General features: G+C 34.0%; 2 protein-coding genes across 2 annotated transcripts; one reads left to right on the forward strand and one right to left on the reverse strand.

Annotated features, from left to right (window-relative positions):
- The first annotated feature begins 1,649 nt into the window (after positions 1-1,649).
- On the forward strand, positions 1,650-5,933 carry LOC129876990 (probable pectinesterase 15). Its single transcript, XM_055952467.1, has 5 exons — positions 1,650-2,029; positions 2,978-3,149; positions 3,844-4,050; positions 4,609-4,862; positions 5,560-5,933. The coding sequence occupies exons 1-5, from the start codon at positions 1,650-1,652 to the stop codon at positions 5,723-5,725; spliced, it is 1,179 nt and encodes a 392-aa protein (XP_055808442.1). The 3' UTR covers positions 5,726-5,933.
- Positions 5,934-6,030: 97 nt separating this feature from the next.
- Positions 6,031-19,768, reverse strand: LOC129876472 (protein fluG). The gene is made up of 18 exons (XM_055951924.1): positions 19,363-19,768; positions 16,153-16,404; positions 15,078-15,140; positions 14,858-14,972; positions 14,678-14,783; positions 14,302-14,458; positions 14,025-14,120; positions 13,835-13,883; positions 12,935-13,206; positions 12,175-12,347; positions 11,094-11,214; positions 10,972-11,024; positions 10,654-10,783; positions 10,219-10,364; positions 8,864-9,052; positions 7,754-7,986; positions 6,890-7,032; positions 6,031-6,298 (listed from the first exon to the last, which is right to left on the reverse strand). The coding sequence occupies exons 1-18, from the start codon at positions 19,525-19,527 to the stop codon at positions 6,236-6,238; spliced, it is 2,526 nt and encodes an 841-aa protein (XP_055807899.1). The 5' UTR covers positions 19,528-19,768; the 3' UTR covers positions 6,031-6,235.
- Between the last annotated feature and the right edge of the window lie 1,306 nt (positions 19,769-21,074).

The following is a 21,074-nucleotide window of genomic DNA, read 5'->3' on the forward strand; positions in this document are numbered from 1 at the left end:
AAAAGTACTTCTGGATATGCTTTTACACTTGGTTCAGGCATGTTCTCATGGAATTCAAACAAGCAAGAGGTGGTAGCTCAATCTTCTGCAGAAGCTGAATACATCGCCGCTGCTGGTGCAACTAATCAAGCTCTATGGTTAAGAAAGATTCTATGTGATCTGGAGCAAAATGACATTGAAGCTACTGTCATTAAGGTTGACAACAAGTCAGCAATATCTATGGCCAAAAATCCAGTGCAACATGGTCGTAGCAAGCATATAAATGTGAAGTTTCACGCTATCAGACAAGCAGAGAAGGATGGCGAAGTTAAACTTGTTCATTGCAGACATCATGACCAAGGCTCTTCCTAAGGGGAAATTTGAAGTTCTAAGGGCAAAGCTGGGAGTATCCAAGAAAAATCTCAAGGAGGAGTGTTAGAAAATGAGATTTTCTAGATAGTTTTTTAGTGTAATAGTGTTCTTTTTTAAATATTATGTTTGGTTTGTAAAGGAAGGGTAATCCTTGTTTTATGGAATTTGTTTTGTAAGTGGTTGGATAGGTATAGACTCTACTTACTTTTTGAAAAAGCTTATATAGCTATATGTATTCAAGTCTTATGTAAGATGTCACATGAATGTAAAATCTGTTGCTAAACCTTATTTTTCTTATCTGTTTAAAAATCTAACAAGTAAAGCTTTCATCATGGTTTCATACCTAATTAGTAATTTTTTCTTTTAAAAATATTAACTTATATATATTGGCAACATAATAATTTTTTTACATAATTAGTGCATTTTAACATTTTTCAACAACTAAATTGTCTTATTTAACAGGTTAATGATCTCTCACTCTTTATGAACCGTTACTTATAATTAACGATAAATTCAGAATTTGCACTAAGAAATTTCAAAATAATAAAAATTAATAAACATATGAAAAAATGAAAGAATTCAATATATAAACAAGACAAGAGGGGGTGCACAGCTAATAAGCATCATCCACCTTTAATTCTACGGTTGTGGATTTGAATCACCAAAAGACTAAAAACATATATTTTAACTTATAATTTAAGTAATCTGATAGTATAAACTTTTTAAATACACATTTAAATTCAATTTTAAAAGGTAACTAAATTAAATACATTTTCCTTACATAGTTTCTTGGCGTGTCCATTATCTAATCTCCACTTTTTCTTGCTGCCCATATCTTAATGTATTCCTCTATGATCTTCCTTTCATCTTTTTCTTCATCACTAAAACTATACTGTCATGAATAATCATGATTTTGACTTATAAAAATCGTGGCGGAGTAGTAAATACTTCTTCGTCTTCAATCGGGCAGAAGTTTTTGATTATTCAATATTTGGGCATATAGAACCGCCTTTGTAAGGAAACGTTTACCTTCAATGTGATACCTCTTGACGTGAATTAAGATTTAGTTCGAACTCAATATAGATATCGAACAACGGATAAAATTAAACTAAAAAAAGAATGAATCATGACCAATGACCCTTTGTCCACACTTTTCTTACCTCCTACGTAAACAAATAAAAAATGTCCATGCTTTCATTATATCTCACAAATGTTCATAACTACTTGTAAGTACTCTTTAAAGCCACTATTAAAAAAAGTACAGCTAAAACAACATCAAATCAAAATATACCTAAACTATGAATAACTACACTACTACAAGGACCATTTTCTTTTGGTCCATTTCTTTTACCATTTTACTATCTTCCATCATTTTTCCTCTATATTTCAATTACCAAACAAATAGTACTAATTTTCTGAAAAGGGTAATTTCAAAAAATTGTATACAAGATTTCTTTTTTGTCTTTGAAGAAATTACAAGATCATTATTATTGCATAGTTCTAAATGTGAAAATTCCAAATGGAGCTCAAAACTTATATCATTATATGGAGTTTCTCATGTTTTAACTGTGGATTTAAATGGTTGTGCAAATTTCAGCACTATACAAAAGGCTGTGGATTCTGTTCCTGATGATAGCTCTACTAGAACACTTATTCTAGTTGATTCAGGCACATACAAGTAATTTTTAATTTTATTTTTCCTTGTTATATTTTTGAGGAGTTTAACTCATATACATCGCGATAATATGAATAATTTTTACTATATCATATTAATTTTACTTATTGTAGCATAATTTACCTTATTTCAAGATTACATATCTCACTTTTAAGGAGGGACAACGGTAGATATCTTTTGAACGACCTAATATATAGTGAAAAAGTCTTTATACTGTCAGGCAAATGTAGCCTTCTGGGTATGTTTCATCTGAACCCAAAACTTTCGGGCACAATAGGAATATATACGTAGAGCCTATTAAAATCTCAATAGGTATTAGATCTAAATTCATAATTTTAACAGTAGAACGAGCTAGGTGATAAGAATTTTAAAAAAGGTTGAACTTATTAAATTTAAATCATTGATTCGCTCGCCTCTATATACCATCAATGTATATTTAAATTGAATTCCATTTTGAGTTTGTAAGGAAATTCAATTGTTAACTTATAAACCCTACCAGTATAAAGAAACTTCTTGTGATAGATAATTTGCTTTATTTTTTTAGGTTACAAACTCTTTTTTTATGAACAATTACTAGTATTGATAGTGTCAAAAGTTTTACTCCCCATCCCATTTTATGTGGCATTTTTTCGTTTTTAGTTTATCCCAAAAAGAATGTCATCTTACTATAATAAGAAATAATTTAACTTTACAATTTCTCTTTTATACTTAAATAAAATGATTTACAATCACACAAATCTCTAAGGATTGTTTTAGACCATAAATTTTAAAAGTTTTTTTTTCTTAAACACTGTATCAAGTTAAATAGTGCCACATAAAATAGAACGGAGGAAGCAATATATATGTAATGTGTTACACTGTCAGTCAGTCAGTAGCATACCTAGATATTAAATTCTTTCTAATCAGAATTTTCATTAATTGGAGTTTTACGATGCTATTTTTTTCTGGCAGGGAGAAAGTGGTAATAAACTCTAGCAAGACAAATTTAATAATACAAGGGCAAGGTTACCAAAATACTGCTATAGCATGGAATGATACTGCAAATTCTACTGGTGGTACTGCTAACAGTTTTACTGTTGCTATTTATGCTCCCAATTTCATAGCTTACAATATCAGCTTTCAGGTACACTAATTTATTTTATTCATAATTAATGTGATCAATCATATAATTCAAATTTTCTCATGCCAATAAATTGGGGATTAGTTTTCATGAGTAATATTAGTACATTTACTTTTGATCCAATGTGTGCTACTACTAAACAAAAAAAAAGCGACTAAATTGATCGTTAAATAGGATTAGCGATAATTTTTTTCTTTTTAGCGACAGATATTGTCCATCACCCAGTTTTATGCACGCACATCAACTAATTTCACAAGGTACATGCTACTTCCGTTAGGAAAGGTGTATATGATAATTAAAGAGCATCACCTAGTGTTTTTGCTTTCACTCGAATTTGAACATGAAACCTCATGGTTAAAAAGGGTAGCCCAGTGCATTAAAGCTCTCATTATGCGCGGAGTACGGAGAAGAGCCAGATCACAAGGATCTACCTTACCATGTACTTCTGCAAGAGGCTGTTTTCATGGCTTGAACGGTTGACCTCCTGTTCATGTGACAACAACTTTACCTGTTACTCCAATGCTTTGGTTCCAAGTAGAAAGTTATGAGAATTTCTATTATGGGGAAACTGATTCTTTTTATAGTCCCAACTTGCTTGAAGCATAATTTTTATTGTATAATGTATACTAACCATATTCCATTTTTTTACTTTAATTATTCTCTCTCTCTCTCTTTTTTTTTTTTTTGTGATTTTAAGAATACAGCTCCAGCAGCTTCACCTGGTGATGTTGGAGCACAAGCAGTGGCTCTAAGAGTAAGTGGAGATGAAGCTGCATTTTATGGTTGTGGATTTTATGGAGCACAAGACACTCTTAATGATGATAGAGGAAGACATTATTTTAAAGAATGCTTTATTCAAGGCTCCATTGATTTTATCTTTGGAAGTGCTAGATCACTCTATGAGGTATATTTATTTAGAATTTTAATTTGTGCATATTGGCTAAGTCACATTTAACGGATTTCGCGTATATAACTTAAATTCATTTATTTTTTTAGTTTCAAACCAACTTATGGTGCTATTCAATAGCGTTTACTAAATTAGACCATGTAATTCAACATTTACTTACGCATCCTAGTCGATATAAATAAATTTAGAGGTGGAATTAGAATTTAAAATTTATGAATTTTTAACTTGCCATCAAATCCATAGTCGTCATTTATAGTTAATGGATTCACGAATAAATATTTACACATATGTAATAAATTTCCACATACAAACATAAGGTCTAAACAAAGTTGCTAGGTTAGTCCAAATCCGTAACTATTATACACCGATTATACTCGTATTATATACATGTGCTAACTATTTTTTAGTTTAAAGATAGAGTGAACGACTATTTAGATTAATTCTTCTTTTTTTAATTCCGAACTCAATAACTAGTACGAGTAATTATGAATTCAAATAGTAAGTTGAGAATCTATGAACTTCAAATTCTGACTCTGACTCGAGTGCTTATGACAGGACTGCAAGATAAATTCAATTGCAAAAGAAGAAACAAGTGGTGAAATTGGAGGATCCATCACAGCACAAGGAAGAAATTCCAAAACTGAGAATTCTGGATTTTCATTTTTGAATTGTGCTATTAATGGCACAGGGAAAATATGGCTAGGCAGAGCATGGGGAGCATATGCTACTGTTATTTTCTCAAAGACTTATATGTCTGATGTGGTTTCCTCAGATGGATGGAATGATTGGAGAGATCCAAATAAAGAACAGTAAGTAATCATCGTCGCATAATATCTGTCTTGTCTTATTTTACGTGAAGGTGTTTAAATACGTATTGAAATTTGGACACGCAATTTAAGGGCTCGTTTGGACATAATCCTCTCAAAAACATGTTTGATATATGTTGAGTCAATTTTTCACTTCAAACTTGTAAAAAAATAATTTCAACTATATAAAAAAGATCACATAGAACTTCAATATTTTTTCAAGTGAAATGCATGTTCAAACACAACTTTAATTTTGAAATATATTTTTTTTACTTCCAAATACCACTCAATTCATGTCCATACAGATTGAGATTTCGACTGAAAAAATGTTAGGTGGGTTCTTCATATGCCTAAGAAAAAGATAATCTCGATTGTAGTTAATTCTACATCTTTCTATTTAATCTTATTTATAGAAATAGTACTCAAATAGTACTACTCGAAACGAAACCTAATAGATCGATTTGGTCAGTTGAACAAACAAAGAATACACGTTTTAAAACTTGTGTTCTTATATTATACATTGCATAACATTTCTGTGGTTATTAGATCATGTCATTAATTAAGGATGAAATATCATTACATTTTACAAAGTTAAAGTTATTTTTAAATATAGAAATACATTTGTCTTTTTTGGACATACCAAAAGGACTAAGCATATAAATTTTATTGTCAATAGTTAGACTGATACCATGTTTTGCAGGACAGTGTTGTTTGGAGAATATGATTGTTTTGGACCAGGAGCCAATTACACAGATAGGGTATCATATGCAAAGCAATTGAAGCAAAATGAGGCAACTCAATACATGGACATTTCATTTATAGATGGAGAACAATGGCTTGATCCTAATGGAAGATCAGACACTTAATTTCTGAGATTCATTATAATCACAAATTTATTTTTCTCATATACGAAAAAGAGAGACCTCTGAAAAAAAGACGTGTGTAGAACTGTTAGTTTCCAGCGTAAGCAATCACATCAATATAATCAGACTTTGTGACCTCAAACTTGTGGATTTTAACTATAACTATCGAATAAGTGATCTGATTGTGTAAAACTCTCGAGTCCTTTGCAATTTATTCTATTTAATCATGTATGTATTTATTACCATCTAAGAGGATGTAAAACACACATAGAAGATTAATATCTTATAGATCTATAACTAACAGTTCTATTAAGCAATTGTATAAGATGAAAGAAATTAAAAAAGATACTGTAAAATCAGTTCACTCTATCAATTAGTAGAGATCCATTACATGGATAGGTAAGGTAAGGCCTAACCATTCTTCCTTTTGAGGATTTTATTTTTATTCATAAAAAGCCGCTAGATACTCTGTCTAGTGGTATAAATTTTCTTTGAAAAAGAAGAAGAATCACCCTAATATTTAAATATGAGGTCCTTGTATCCTTCCTTATTTTCAGAATAGTACTTGACCTCAGCCTGCAAAACAGGAAATCATTCTCAGCATGTCCACAATTGTTAGAAGAATTGAAAAGACTTAAATGTCAAACTAGTACTCATTTATCAAAAGTTTTGGTTACTCCATTTACCATTATGCTAATTGCTAATCCAATTACTTAGAAGCAAAAAAGAGCAAATTGAAGCACGTTGTTTTACTCATGCAATGACACTTTTCATACTAAGGAAACATTGCGTTCTTCCACTTTTGTTATTACTCGTAATAGAGTGGTGTAATTTTGCAAAAGAATAAAGCTATTACTAGTTACCTTTAGCAATTGAATTTACATGTAACAATATCAAAATTATGCAAAAAAGGAGAAATAAATTTGACTATGAAGGCGTGATTCAGCTGCACATCTAAGTTTTAGCCTAGCATCAAAGGCAAATAAAGGTTCTTGAATGGTTCTAAAGGTAAAAGCTGAGCTTCTATGGAAGAATTTCTAATAATGTTGATGAGAGCCACATTCAATCTTACTTCATTATACTTGTGAACTTTTTGAGGATGTCAGTTGTTAAGTGAAAAGAAGAATTCTATCAAACGTATACACGTAGCATCCTTAGCAAACGTACCTTGCGAACTCCTATTATGGCAACCAAAAGCTTTTCACCAATCATATCTCTGAATAATGTATCTTTCTCTAAAGCTTCTACAGATTCAGCGAGAGATACTGGTAATCTTTGAAGATTCTCTTTAAGGATATCAGGATCTCCATCTGTTTCACAAGAAAACATAAGTGGAATGACGGACAACAGAGAAAATATTTCGCGAGTGAACATGGAATTTAGTTATCAAATCTATATAACTCACTTCAGTAAGTGTAAGTATTAGCAAGGATTTTTGTTGTTAACGGCATTCATGGTAGTTGCAAGCCATGTGCTTTTGAGTATATAATAGAACTCATAAGTGAATAGAATAATCGTTACCTTATTCGTTTCATAACCAATCTAAGAAAACTCAATGGCTGATACAACTAACTCACATGCACTTGGCTAGCAGAATGCCTTGTCATATTTTTGATAAAGAATGCCTTGTCCTATTAACCGAATCCATTATCACTAGTTTCTTCTTTCTTTTTCCCCTTTATTCCTTTTGCAGATAAGTGAATAGAAGGCGAATCGTCCAATATTATGGATGATTGTAGCTCAATACTTAACAAACATATTTTGGTTTGACTCGTATCAAAGAGAGGAGAAACAATGACACTGAAACGTTAGAAATTGATCTAGATTCACATGGTTTAAATCAGAAGATGTGTAAAGATCCAAAGGGTAGCAACTATCAGTTGTTTACTTTTCCTACGTGAACTATCACCATCTATGTATTAAAAAACACCTCAACTAGCAATAGTTCCCCTTTCCTACCTTTTTCCTACCTGAACTATCACCATGGAAGATGGAAGTAGAGAAACAATTACTAAAAGATGTCTAACTTACCAACTGGTTCTGGAAGGCTTAAGTTTCTCCGCAAGCCATCAATTCCAGCAGTAATTATAGCAGCAAGACCCAGGTATGGGTTTGCACATCCATCAAATGCTTTCATTTCAAAATTGCTTATAAGGCCATGTGCAACTCCAGGAGGGCTAGCAGCTCTCAATGGTGCCTCTCTGTTTTCTTTTCCCCAGCAAAGGTATGCTCCACTCCACATGTTAGGTTGTATACGATCATAACTGCACGTAAAAAGAAGTAATAAATGATTTTCATTAGTCTTTCTGCAATTAAGTTCAGACCTCCACGAGGTAGGGGTAAGGTCTATGTACACTCGATTCTCCCCAAACCCCACTTGTGTAATTACCCTAGGTATGTTGTCGTTTCCGCGATTAAGTTCAGAACACAGAAAAGTTGAGATGGAATCTACGTAAGGTTCGTGAAAACAAGAGATTTGCAGCTCTAGTAACAATGAAAAAGAGAGAATATTGGAAAGGAACACAAAAGTAGGTATATCAGATAGAGTCCAAAATGAAATTTTCAAAGAGGATTTTCTTTACTTTGGTTACTAGCTACTCCAATTAGCTAAAAGAACCAGAAATTCCTTGTGCAAACATCTAAGTCTTTAAGGATCAATAGTCCTTGGCAATGTAACATTTAACTAATGAAACTATAAATCAGAAAAACCGGCATCACTAAACAAAAGCTTGATGGACAATCGTTCACAAATTTAAAAATTGAATGCAAACAATTGACTTGTGATGAACCACAAACAAAAAAATAGTGGAAATATTGTAATTTCAGAGTGAGGCTATATAATTACAAGTTCTCCACTTATTCTCAATGTTGCTCGAATTTTCGAAAAATGTTGCCGCACCCGTGTCGGATCCTCCAACAATAAAGTACTATTGGAGGATCCTACACGCACTCTCGTCAACATTTTTGAAGAGTCCGAACAACATAGCTCATTCTGATAATGGAAAAGTGAAGAAGAACAGGAAGCAATATAGCCCTCTAGATATACTCATTTTGAAGAATTAGCCCTCTAGATAAAGCATAAATTAATCACCAATAGATAAAAAGGAAGCAGGACATTCAGAATAGTAGAAAATCTCTAACCTGTTAGGAAGTGGTGCAGTAAATGGTAATATGGAAGGAAGATGATTTAACACCCCAGCCATGAACGCTTCCCCAATCTTGGACATCCCATACCAATTTGATTCACCAGACGCCATAAATACATTTTCTCCATTCTTGGATAAACTGATGTGCACATGCGATCCGGAACCAATATCATCTAATGCATACCTAATCAAAAAGGGCCACGAGGTAACTGAGAGGCATCTTTTGCAATAATTCATGCAGTAGAAGTTATGGAAATTGGGGTCCTGACAGAAATCTCCAGAGGTCAGAGAAGTACATTAAAAAAATAATGCAAAAGTAACATCATTTATTCTTCTTCTTTTTTTGAACTTGTTAACTTTGTATTATATCACAAAAGTAACATCATTTGTTCTTTTACCTCAACATCACTTGCCTTAAACATTATGAACCTTCTTCAATAATAAAAAGGCAGCCCGGTGTACTAAGCTCCTGCGAGGCCGGACCATATTGGGTCTTGCATATGCAATCGTACCTTGCATTCTTGGTCATAGACAACAACTTTTACCATTTTACCAAGGCTCCCCTTCAATCCTCTCCCATAATAACATGTAAAAATTTATTTTTCTATCTGCAGGTATAGAAACGTGCACCAAGAGAATGTGCTCTTTTTCCATTTTCCATTTTCCATTTTCCAATATAGATAAAATTCTTTCTCTAGCGAGTATCTGTCAATTTTGGATTGAGGGGTTCAGAGGGGAGAAGGACAGAGTTCCTTTTTTCCTTATAAGGATGGAATTGTTAGTAGTGTTTAAATGGAACTAATTAGGGTGCATAAAGGAAAGAACATAATAGGCAGGAATAACTATGAAGATAAAATAGGATTGCCCAAGTGTGAGTAAAGATTGAATGGCAGGAAATTATGCACTATAGATGACTAGTTTCATTTTAGTTACTAGAGAATATGAGAAGAAGAGGTATTGGTATTCCGAAGCCAACAGAAAAAAAGATCCCAAAAATGCTTTTAATCTTAAAATTAACAAGCATGGCTATGGTAACGGTTTCTAAAATTCAATGCCAGACTTGATTAATGAGATTAAATGGACTACACATTTTGGTCAAGCCAAAAAGGCAAATAAAAAAAAAATTAAAACTTGAGCTCTCACATATCAACATTGCAATTACGCAGGAATCTCACTAATGTTTATTTCAGAAATTTCATACATGGTGCTTCAACCTTGTAAACAAAAATACAGAAAGCGGAACTAAAATACCATTGCTATAGCACTTTAAAGAAAAGCAAAAGCAAATCCACATCAAGAATTCAAACAAAAAAAGCACCTAAAAGCAATGCGGCACATTCTGCTACCTACTTTGGCACAAAAGTTGCCAGAAACCCATGTTTCCTTGCAACTGCTCTGATGACTTCACGTGCGAAAATTAAGCTGTCAGCTGCTCTAAAACAATCTGTGTATTTTAGAGCAATTTCAAACTGACCTTTCCCAGCTTCTGCATGCAACTGTATATTTAAAGGAGACAACATCAGGGAGGGAGTCTTTGTTGAATTGAAAAATAGTACAATGAAATATATTTTGTATATCGGTCTTAGTTTTAGGGGAAAAGAAAAACTATTGTAGTTTATATTGCAAGAATGCTATCTTATAGTTCTATAGATAGTATGGTGTCATGGCATTACATTCCTGCAATATAAACTACATTAATTTATCTTTTGCAAGTTAAATTAGGAATACATCTTCAAAACAATGTGAGGAAGATTAAATTTGCAAGTCAAATAAATGGAGACTTACTTGTTCGACTATAATATTCAATGATTGAAGAGAAGCGAAAATCTCTTCAAGTATTGGGGATGCAGCATCAAATGATGATGTAGAACTGTAAGAAGTCCTGTCAAATGGTGCCCATTCTTCTTTGCCATTCCTGTATAATTTCATTATATGTTTACGCTAACATATTAGAGACAAGAATATCCAATTACACATATCACATATCATGGGAGAGAAAATCCAAACTCAAACTATTAAGGGAAATCTTGACTGACGTAACTCACAATAATACAAAAAAAAAACTCTAAACACATAATATTACAGGAAACTTGACTGACATACCTCAATACACTCTTCAAAAGATAAAATTCATTTTCAAAGCCTGCATTCACGACCTGAACATGTAGATATAAATTAGATAAATATGATTTTTCAGATGTTGCACAAAAAAATATTAAACATACCAAGCCGAATTCATCTTTTAAAACTTTAGAGACTCTGCGCAATGCTTCTCGAGGACAATACTCCCAAACTTTACCAGGCTCAATGTACATGTCCGCCAAAACCATTTCTTGTTGTTTTGCCCTGGATCAAAAGATACACATTAAACCTGATAGGGGAATACTAAAACAAAACCATGTTAGAACGACTTGAGCAGATAATTTCCATGCCAAGGTCCATACGTTTGTCGTAGATAAAATAGAACAATGAAATAGTTGGACATCAACGTGTGAAAATTCTTAGACAAAGATAATGTACTTTGATCTTCTATCCGTTTCCTACATGTTCGCAAAATATATCACATGATATCATAAAAGAATTGCATCAATATTTCAACCTACATTGAAAGTTTTACACAATTGAGGATGATGACATCTACAACACATAAATTGGACAAGGAGGGAGTGGTGAAGCTGCAAAACAACTGATATATGGAACGTTGAACTATGGAAAACATTTACACTTTGGAAGAACCAAATCTAAAATTCAGAGCTGATAATGGAGAACACTACTACTCTGGAAAAAGAGTTGTCGGGATGATTCACATCCAAATTTTATCTTGACTATTTGTTGTACCCTTTACCTTATCCCAATAACTTTTGAATATATTAATCATGTTTTCTCAAATTCTATTAAACTTCACTCCATTATATTGAGATTCCACAGTTAGTGACCAGGTAACTAACCTCACACCTTTTTTTTCATCTATTATAAAAGAGACTTCATACCTTATATCTTCTCATGGTGATTTGCAAGTGCAGAAATTGGAGTTCTGCCCTTTACATCTGGTTAACTAGACATTGGACAAAATTGGAAAGGTTCTATATTGTTTCTAAGAACCAATAAGAACACAGTAGACAAAATATCCACAACTAAGCATTTGAATGAGTGAAAGAGGATCTTCTCTGATCTTATCATTTATGACATGTGAGAGGTAATTCATGAAGATAATAGAGAGCATACAGTGGCTAAAATAAAGCTTAAAATTCAAAAGGATAAGAAAAAGAGTGTATTTTTTAAACACTTTTAGATGTTAAGCAGTACCACGGGAGTCTGCATTTGGTAGATAAATCAGGAACGATTCTGATCTCTCCCGAAGCGGTGAGATTAGTATCCACTGCAGGACCATCAGATGTTGAACTCATTCCCATACATGCACAAGTTAAGCCTACACCGTGCTTTTCCACAGAACTATAGAAGCGTTGTTGTGGAACAACCTGTGCAAAAGACATGAACAAATTCAATCCACTTTTGACTAAAGCATAAAAAACCAAATGAACCAATTTCCCAATATCATGTACTGAAGGCAATTGAAAAGCCTGAAAAGTAAGTGAAAAAATTTCCTATAGAATTACTTGGTATTAACTTTCAAATTATCATAGCCCACAAGATAATCAAATAACAAATGATATCTTGAAATCATAACCAAGCAAGACAATTCAAACTATGTAATAGCAACTCTACAAACCACCATTTTTTGATAACTAACTCTACAAACCATCATTAGAGACAGCATGCTTCAACCAAATATTGATTCTATTTGATAATTACAACATTTCACTTTCTCTGGATGCATTTACTCAAGAAGTTCTCTACCCAGTATGTCTGAAATCTTTGGTCCAATTGAAAAACTAGGAGCCATCCCAGATTGAGCTCAATTCCATTTGTTATTCAAAATCAAACTCCTTGCATTTTCTCAAAGTGGGACACAGATTTGGGTGGTCATAGGCATCGAAAAGCATATCATAATAATTCATAATCTTAAGGGAAAAACAGTAACATAAATGGACAAGGCAAAGCTTACACGACATCTATGCTGGCCAGAAGCATCTATCCAAATAATACGAACAAAGGTGACATCCTTCGATGAGCCATTGAAATCTTCCTCTTGGAAGGAAGATGATAAAAGAGGTTTTACATCAGAATATCTTGAAGAAACATCAAGCTTGTAGAATTGCTTTGCATTTTCTGCAAAAATATCTTTAACGGCTGCAATAGCTTCTGGAATTGAAAGATCACCATCAACACATGCATCGCGTAGAACAGAGAATACTACTTCGCGTGCTTTCTTTGCACCTGCAAGAGAAATTGAGTCCACATTGTATCAATTACAGATTAGAAAAAACATAAAATAGGAATAACTCACTTAGCTAATTTGCGATCCAAGTTGGGTATTATTATCTGACAATAACCATTTTTTTCCTCCCTTACAGGTTCAGAAGGAATTTTTTCCTTGATCGAAGTGATAAATGTGTCTCAGGTTTTTTTTCTGCCCCACCTCATTGAGAAAGATTTTCATTTCTATTAAGTATATTGATAAATTTTTTGATGAACTTAGGTACCAATTCAAATTCCCAAGGCATAAAATCATCCACCTAGGTTGTTAGGAAATGGACGTGCCGAACATTTCATAATGTGCAAAGGGCACACATAAGGCAATCAAGCATCAATAAACGACAAATACATCAACTGCACAAAAAACATGTATCCTTTAATGTTCAAACTCCAAAGAGAGTGAAGTGTACTGCACGAACATGACATTCAGCAAGAACTGTTTGTACTTTTTAGCAAGCCAGATTTAACGGGTGTTCAGGATTAGCTGAAACTAGACTTTTTATTATCTTTTGAAAGGCAATAGTAGGTACAAAAAGCTTGCCATGTCATGCTCTAATGATACGAGATGAAAAAAGAATTCAGGACAAACCTAAATAAAAGGTTTCAGCAAATGCAATGCCATCAGTGCTGAACATAACCTGTTGATATCCAAACATTACATAGAAAAATGTTCAGTCTTTAAATGGAGCAATTATTGAGGCTCTGAAAGAGTAATAAACCTAAGAATATAGAAATCTGCTGCCTGAACTAGAAAGACTTCAGTATATAATTTGGATAACCTTATTCATCGGGGCAAGCTCTAGGAGTTCTTTCACTGAGGATAACATCCCATGGAAGCTAAGTTTAGGAATTGCCAATCCAAAATCAAGATACACCTGTAACAGAAGACATTGGCCCTGTTAGGGAGAACGAAGGCAAAAGATACAACCTTCATCATCATCATTAGACGTTGAAACGTCTCCTATGTGGCAGGTGATACAGAATTCCAAGAAAAAGCTGTATTAATACATAAGATCTACATATTGATAATTACAGGTGTAGGATAAAAAATCTCACTTGGGGGTACACAGAAGCCAAGTATGAAGCTTCCCTTGAGAACGGATAGGACGCATGCAAAAGCACTAACCGACTCTTCATGAATCTCTTATCCTCAAGAAGATTTCGAAGATGAAGGGGATTAGCTAGCCTTAGATCCAAATCCTTGTCCCCGAAACTGAAATGAAGAAATAAAACAATGTTACTTATAATAACTGGGAGGATTTACAAAAAGAAATTCTTTTTGCATACATCTCACATTTGAATTGTAATTTGAAAAACAAGAATATCATGCCAGCAGCAAAAGGCTCAAAAATGGTTGACTTGATTGAAACTAGAATAGCTAGGAAGAAAAATGAGATCCAGCTATCTATTTCAAAGACAATCCTTTCGTTACCCGGTGTGTATTTGCATTGGCAAGTCATAACTTTGAGCCACCTTCAAAGCATGCAGGAAGATATAATCAATGAAGCTCTTGTTTGAGATTCGGATGGGATGCCCAGCTGGAAGCACGTAAACTATCAGAATCACATGCTCAATTTTGGTGCATTACAACCCCACATCCCACAACACTCACCACATAAAACATCACTAAGGCCCTCCTCAGCCTCCTTTTCAGTAACTTCCGTATTAATTGCAAGACCGCTGCGATATGCTACTATACTTTTAAATGCAAAAACTTCATCAGCTACTGTATAGAAAGATCAGGAAAAACTTTTGGAAAAATAATTCGTTAGCAGCAAGAAAAATATGTATTTGCAATATTCCGTAATATATTGACAGATAATCAAAGGATATGACTTCAACTCCTCACTGAAAATCTCCATGAATGATCCCAGTGTCCATGTTCCATTAGAACCCTATAATAGAATAGCATAGGAAAGGAGAAAAAAGATGAACAAATTTAACAGGGATAGAAGGAGTTAAGAAAGAATATTCCAAAGATGATAGTATGAGAAAAAATGAGCTCTCTCCCTCTAATTGTGCCACTGACATCAACAGTTAGAAAAAATGAAGAAGAATGATTCGAACTCCAAGTCCCTCCATTTCACAGTCAATAAATGCAAAAGAGCTATCAATATTTTAACACAGTATAATAATTGGGCAATGAACAGAAGCCATAGCAACAGGGTTACATAAAATGATATCATAAACTAACTCCTTATATATGGATGATGCCTACAAAGTTAGGTTCTTTTACCAAAGGGTCATAATTCAAGTCAAGTAATGTCATTATTCTAAGAGAAAAATATTCAAAGTCACTCATTTCAGATATTAGGTCATTGATTTTTATGTATTTTCCTTTATAGCTCCCGTTTGCCTCTCTTCTTTATGTCCTAACAACCCTTACATATGTGCCCTTTCTTTATAATGTCAAAGCTTATAATCTGCAAAAAGTAAAGACATAGGTTTATATTCTCGCAGTAATGCCTAAAGTATCCTAGTTTAATGCTTACACATAAAGTTGAAAGAAAATTAGTCATCGTGAACGAAAACATGCATCTGATTTTAGAACTGTTAGTCTGCAAGGGAACTAAAAGTACCTAACTCTAAAGATAAGCTCAGACAAATGCAAGGAAGCAGAGAAGCAACCCTCTGGAACAAAAGTGCAAAGATATTGTAATAATTTTTTAGTTGGGATGAAAAAGACAGTATTGTTTTGAAATGAAATACATGTACACTATCTCAGGGTCTACTAATCTGAGAGATACTAACTAGTGAAAGGACACTCAAACAACACTAGAATAGTTATGATTCAACGGAGTACCACGTTTCAACTACCAAAGCATAGTGTTTATCCATTTTTCCCCGTGATTCCACAAACACATTTGAGAAAATAGCCGTATACAGTGTAAATGATTATTGTATTACCTTCTCAAGAATCTTTTCAGCTACACGCTCAACTCGTAGTATTCTACCAACTATTGGTACAAAACTTCTATGCCATTTGATGTCAAGTTTTTTGTCCAACTCAATTCCATCATCAATAAGTAAGACAGAAATTTTTGCAGCTTTGAAGCAAACAGCAGCGCTAGACTCCAACCCAAAACGCTGACGAGATTCTTGAACAGCATGCAAGGATAAGCTTGAGCCATAGATTCCCGCGATTTCTTTCAGGCTTCTCTGAAAGAAGAAACAGTGATGTAAGAAGAATTGCAAAAGAACAAAAACATATGTCTATAGATTCCCGCGATTTCTTTCAGGCTTCTCTGAAAGAAGAAACAGTGATGTAAGAAGAATTGCAAAAGAACAAAAACATATGTCTATTAACTCGATTCATGAATGACAAGCTAACATAACACCACATACATAAGTAAAAAGTTAACGTCAGGAAGACCTTTGCGCATGTCCTTGGACAGAAACTATGAAAGTAATCACAATCTCAAAATAATGAGCAACTGTTATGGTAAAACGTTAATGTAAGACCTTTCATCCCAGATGCACTAAAATGCACACACATCATTGAGCTTACCAGATTGAAAACACAATCCTGCTCCCATGAAATAATGCAGGATGAGATTGTGGCATAGAAGCAAAGACTTATATCACATTTACGAAACGGAAAGATACAAAATTAAGATAGTTGTTCCTTGATTAAGTGAGGGATCAAGCTACCTCCAATACTTAGTCAAAAAGCTCAAGGAAAACAAGGATATAGTCATATATTGGCCTAATAGCATAGCCTCAAAACTATTTTCTACTGGATGAATCGAGAGAAATGTCATTCTTGTTGAGAGATATGCCATTCTATTTCAATTGCCCAAGCGTGGAATGATCTTCACGCGGTCCATAAGCACTCAAAGGAAAAGCAACCTTAAAAAATGTGCGAAGTTTGGAGTGCACTCTCTAGATTCTTATTCAGCATCTTACAGTTTTCTGATAAAGTTGTAGGCGGCTGGGATTTTCCTAGACTAGGGGTATTTTTTGTAACTTCGCAGATTTGTGAAGTCAGCTGAAAATATCAAGTTTTAAGAAATTGAGATTGTTTAGCAACAGTTTTTTAAGGCATTAGAGTTCATTTCTAGTTGGCTTGTGAATGATTGTGCCAGTGTACATATATGCTGCAGTGCTTTCAATTCATCAGCAAGGTGAAAGTTGAGGTATCAACCAATTGGCCTACTAAAATTCCACTATTCTGCAGTGCTTTCAATTCATCCTAGAAATAAAAAATTTATAAGCAAATATGCTTCCTCTGAATTGTTTGATATGAGTCTACAAATCTCAGGTGTGTACTTTTCCAGCTAAAAACAGACCCTGATTTTCAACCTTTTTTCAAGCACAATTTGAAGCCCCTTTTGTGCTTACAGGAAAGCTAAACGCCACTACTGCTGTGGATTCATTCCTTAGATAAATACAGTTCCACTTCTTCTTCAATCCACTCTAAGAAAAAGGCAAGTACAGCTACTCGCATGAAAAAATCGATTAGGCATCTAGAATTTATACTCCGTGTGTCCCAATTTAAGTGTCTTTACTTTACTTTTCGAAGGTCCCAAAAAGAATGTCTTTCTATATTTAGTAAGTTTTTCAAATCCAACATTCTCCATAGGGCCCCATTATTTCTTGAACTTTATGACAATGATCAAATGTTTTGGCCCTTCAAATAAGTTGAAAGTTTTCAAGAAGCCTTCATCTTGATTAACCCAAAAAGTAGCCTTTTTTCTACGCATCAAGAAATATTCCTCCAGTTCTTAACTGTAATAAAGCATAAAAACATTCCTTTTTTCCTTTTTTCTGGTTAATACAAAAACAGTCACTGCTCCCTTTCTACAGTGACACTCTTTCCTTTTTTGTCCATTCGAAAAGCATTGCACCTTCTCTCAAAATCCAAAAGCTCTTTAAATCAAAACATTCCCATTTTGCCCTGGACAACTACTATTAGTTTGTAAGTGTCAAAACTCAAATGTTCCTTTTCCCTCTCGTAAATTCTGACTATGACAGAGTGAACTGGATGGATTAGAACCCATTTTTAACATCTATTAAGTACTCCCTCCGTCCCAACTTAACTGTCTTACTTTCCTTTTTATCCGTATCAAAAAGAGTGCAGCTTTCTATATTTAGTAAATTTCAAATTCCAATATGACATTTTAAGACTATTAAGATTTGAAAGACTGCACACATCCTTTTAAGATCACAAATTCAAAAGTCTACCTTTAACACTTACACTGGGACGGAGGGAGTAAATTTAAGGATCCGTTTGGGCATAAAAATTACTCCGTCTGTTTCAATTTTTTTGACATACTTACATTTTTAGTCCATTTCAAAAAGAATGACTATTTCTCTTTTTAGTTATTCTTTAATTTCAATTTTCCACGTGACATGTTTAAAACCATAAGATTAAACGACATTGTGATACATTTGACATATCTTTTATTTAATACCATAAGATACAATCCTTTATTTATATTCTTAAATTTCATACCAAGTCAAAATAGGTTAAACAAATTAAAACGGGGAAGTATTCACTTTTCTTCGAAATAAATTTTTCACTTTTTCTGAATATGAGTTTTTAGCCATGAAAATTCCAAACACTTGAAGTTGTATTTCAAATTTAGAAAATACCTTATACTGTGTTTTCCAACTCGATTTTTCATTATTGTAGTTGTACTTTTAAGTACATTCAAACATGAAAATTATTTACAAAAAGTACAATCAAATACAATTCCAACTCCATAATTTATTTATTTTTAAAAAGTGAAAATCATTCGGAATCCATGGCCAAATGCCTACTTAACAACAACAAAAATCTAGTTGGCAGCCAACAACACATACATGATACATATAACTTGTTGTATCTATAGACTGCGTTTTAGAACACGTTTGGATTGTCTTATAAGTTGTGCTTCGGATACTACGGACCCTCTGCTATCCATTGCAGCAGAGCCGTTTCATGGGGGGCTAAGCGCAGGATGATTTTTTTTATTGTTTGGCTGAAGAAATTAAAACTGTTTTATCCTTAAAATAAATTTTAAAAAATAATTAAATTTGTTTGGCTTGTAATCCAAAAAAATAAAAGTTGGGATACGTCAAGTCAACTAGATATTTAGAAAAAAAAAATCTCTATTTTTGGGGACAAGAAGTGACCTTGAAGTGGATGGTATGTGGTACGTCGGATAAGGCGTCGCCGGCGGCTTCAGAGAAACAGTTGAGAAAAGGTATAGTGGAATCAATTGCCACTATGTTATGGGCATGAGCATCCACTATTTCCACTGATTCTACGGCTTTTTTCAGTTCCGCAAATTTCTCCATTTTCTTAAGAATTGAAAGTTTTGGACTTTAATGGAATGTGGAAAACATAGCAATTGTTGTAAAGTGGCTTTTCTTTTTGTGTGTGTACACGCACGCCTACAATATGTAGCTTTATATTTGTCTGAATGTGCTTCGAATATCGCGCCATTTTATTAAACTAGTAACTTCGTGGCTGTTTGATGTCGTTTTGGTGCTGTCCCGCGCCATAAATTTACATTACTAACACTTTCATACCTTCGTGATATATCCTAGATAATTAATTCACGAAACGAAATTGGAGAGCTTACCTTTTTTTCCTCCAAAACTGTGGCGTTCTATCTCTAGCTTCAAGTTTCTTTTCTATTCTTCTTTCTAGAATTTCTTTTGGATGAAGATGACTTATGGGATAAGGATGAAATAAAAGTCATAAAACATGTACATATATGCCACCTTAGGGGTGACACGTGTCAACCCCTAAGTGGTGACACATGTCAAGTCTTTATTGAGCCAATGCACCACCTCCTCCACTTAGGGGCTGCCATGTGGCATGTGGGGCCCCCTGCTGCAGTTGCTGCCACGTGGCACTATCTCATGGTCTGCCATGTGTCAATCTCTCCTGGGCTGCCACGTGTCACTCTTTCCTTCTCCTCGTGGGTTCGTAATCTCATCTTACTTTACGAACATATGTAATCCTTGCTACGTAAGCTTGGTATGTACTCAAGTAGCTTAACTATGTAAGATTGTCAAATTGGTAGCTTACGTAAGTAAGTCGAGTCCTACAACTCATTACTTGGCCTCCAACTCCTTCCGGATTCTCATAACCATATTTCTAATCTTCTCTTCTATGGGGTGTCACATTCTTCCTTCCTTAGAGTTACTTGATAGCGTTATAAATTATCCGGCTAACATGGTAACTCTTAAGAAGCTTAAGAGTTCTTAAGAAGTCTTAAGAAGCTTTTAGAAGTTTTAAGAAACTTTAGGAAACCTTAAGAAATTTAAGAAGCTTTGGGAGCTTAAGAACACGTTCCAAGGTACAAAAATACGGGGTGTAACAATCAGTGATCTGTGCTGAGTCCTTTTTTTTGCCTTGGGAATGGATGAGCTGACACGGTCTATTTAGGAGGAGGTTCCATAGTGTATGCTATTTGCGGACGACATAGTTTTGATTGATGAGACTCAAGACAGAGTTAATGATAGATTGGAGGTTTTGAGACAAATGCTAGAGTTCAAATGGTTAAGATTGAGTAAGACCAAAACAAAATACTTGGAGTGCAAATTTAGTGTTGCGATGGATGAAGAGGGCATGGAAGTGAGGCTTGTCACCCAACCTATCCCCAAGACAAAAAGCTTTACATATCTTGGACCATCATCCAGAGTAGTGGGGACATCGATGATGATGTCACGCACTGCATTAGGGCAGCGTGGATGAAATGGAGGCTTGACTCTAGAGTCCTGTGTGATAAGAAAGTACCACCTAAACTTAAAGGTAAGTTCTACAAAATGGTGGTTGGACCAGCATTATTATATGGAGTGAAGTGCTGGTTAGTAAAAAAAACTCTCATGTTCAG

This window comes from Solanum dulcamara, chromosome 12 (genome assembly GCF_947179165.1).
Source record: "Solanum dulcamara chromosome 12, daSolDulc1.2, whole genome shotgun sequence".
Classification (NCBI taxonomy): Eukaryota; Viridiplantae; Streptophyta; class Magnoliopsida; order Solanales; family Solanaceae; genus Solanum; species Solanum dulcamara.

Coding starts and splice junctions, on each gene's coding strand:
- LOC129876472 (XM_055951924.1), bottom strand. CDS start 19,527: ATGGAGAAATTTGCGGAACTGAAAAAAGCCGTAGAATCAGTGGAAATA. Junction 14,459..14,677: donor CCAATGCAAATACACACCGG/GTAACGAAAGGA, acceptor TCTTCATTTCAG/TTTCGGGGACAAGGATTTGG. Junction 6,299..6,889: donor CCATAATAGGAGTTCGCAAG/GTACGTTTGCTA, acceptor CCTGTTTTGCAG/GCTGAGGTCAAGTACTATTC.
- LOC129876990 (XM_055952467.1), top strand. CDS start 1,650: ATGAATAACTACACTACTACAAGGACCATTTTCTTTTGGTCCATTTCT. Junction 2,030..2,977: donor GTTGATTCAGGCACATACAA/GTAATTTTTAAT, acceptor TTTTTCTGGCAG/GGAGAAAGTGGTAATAAACT. Junction 4,051..4,608: donor GTGCTAGATCACTCTATGAG/GTATATTTATTT, acceptor TGCTTATGACAG/GACTGCAAGATAAATTCAAT.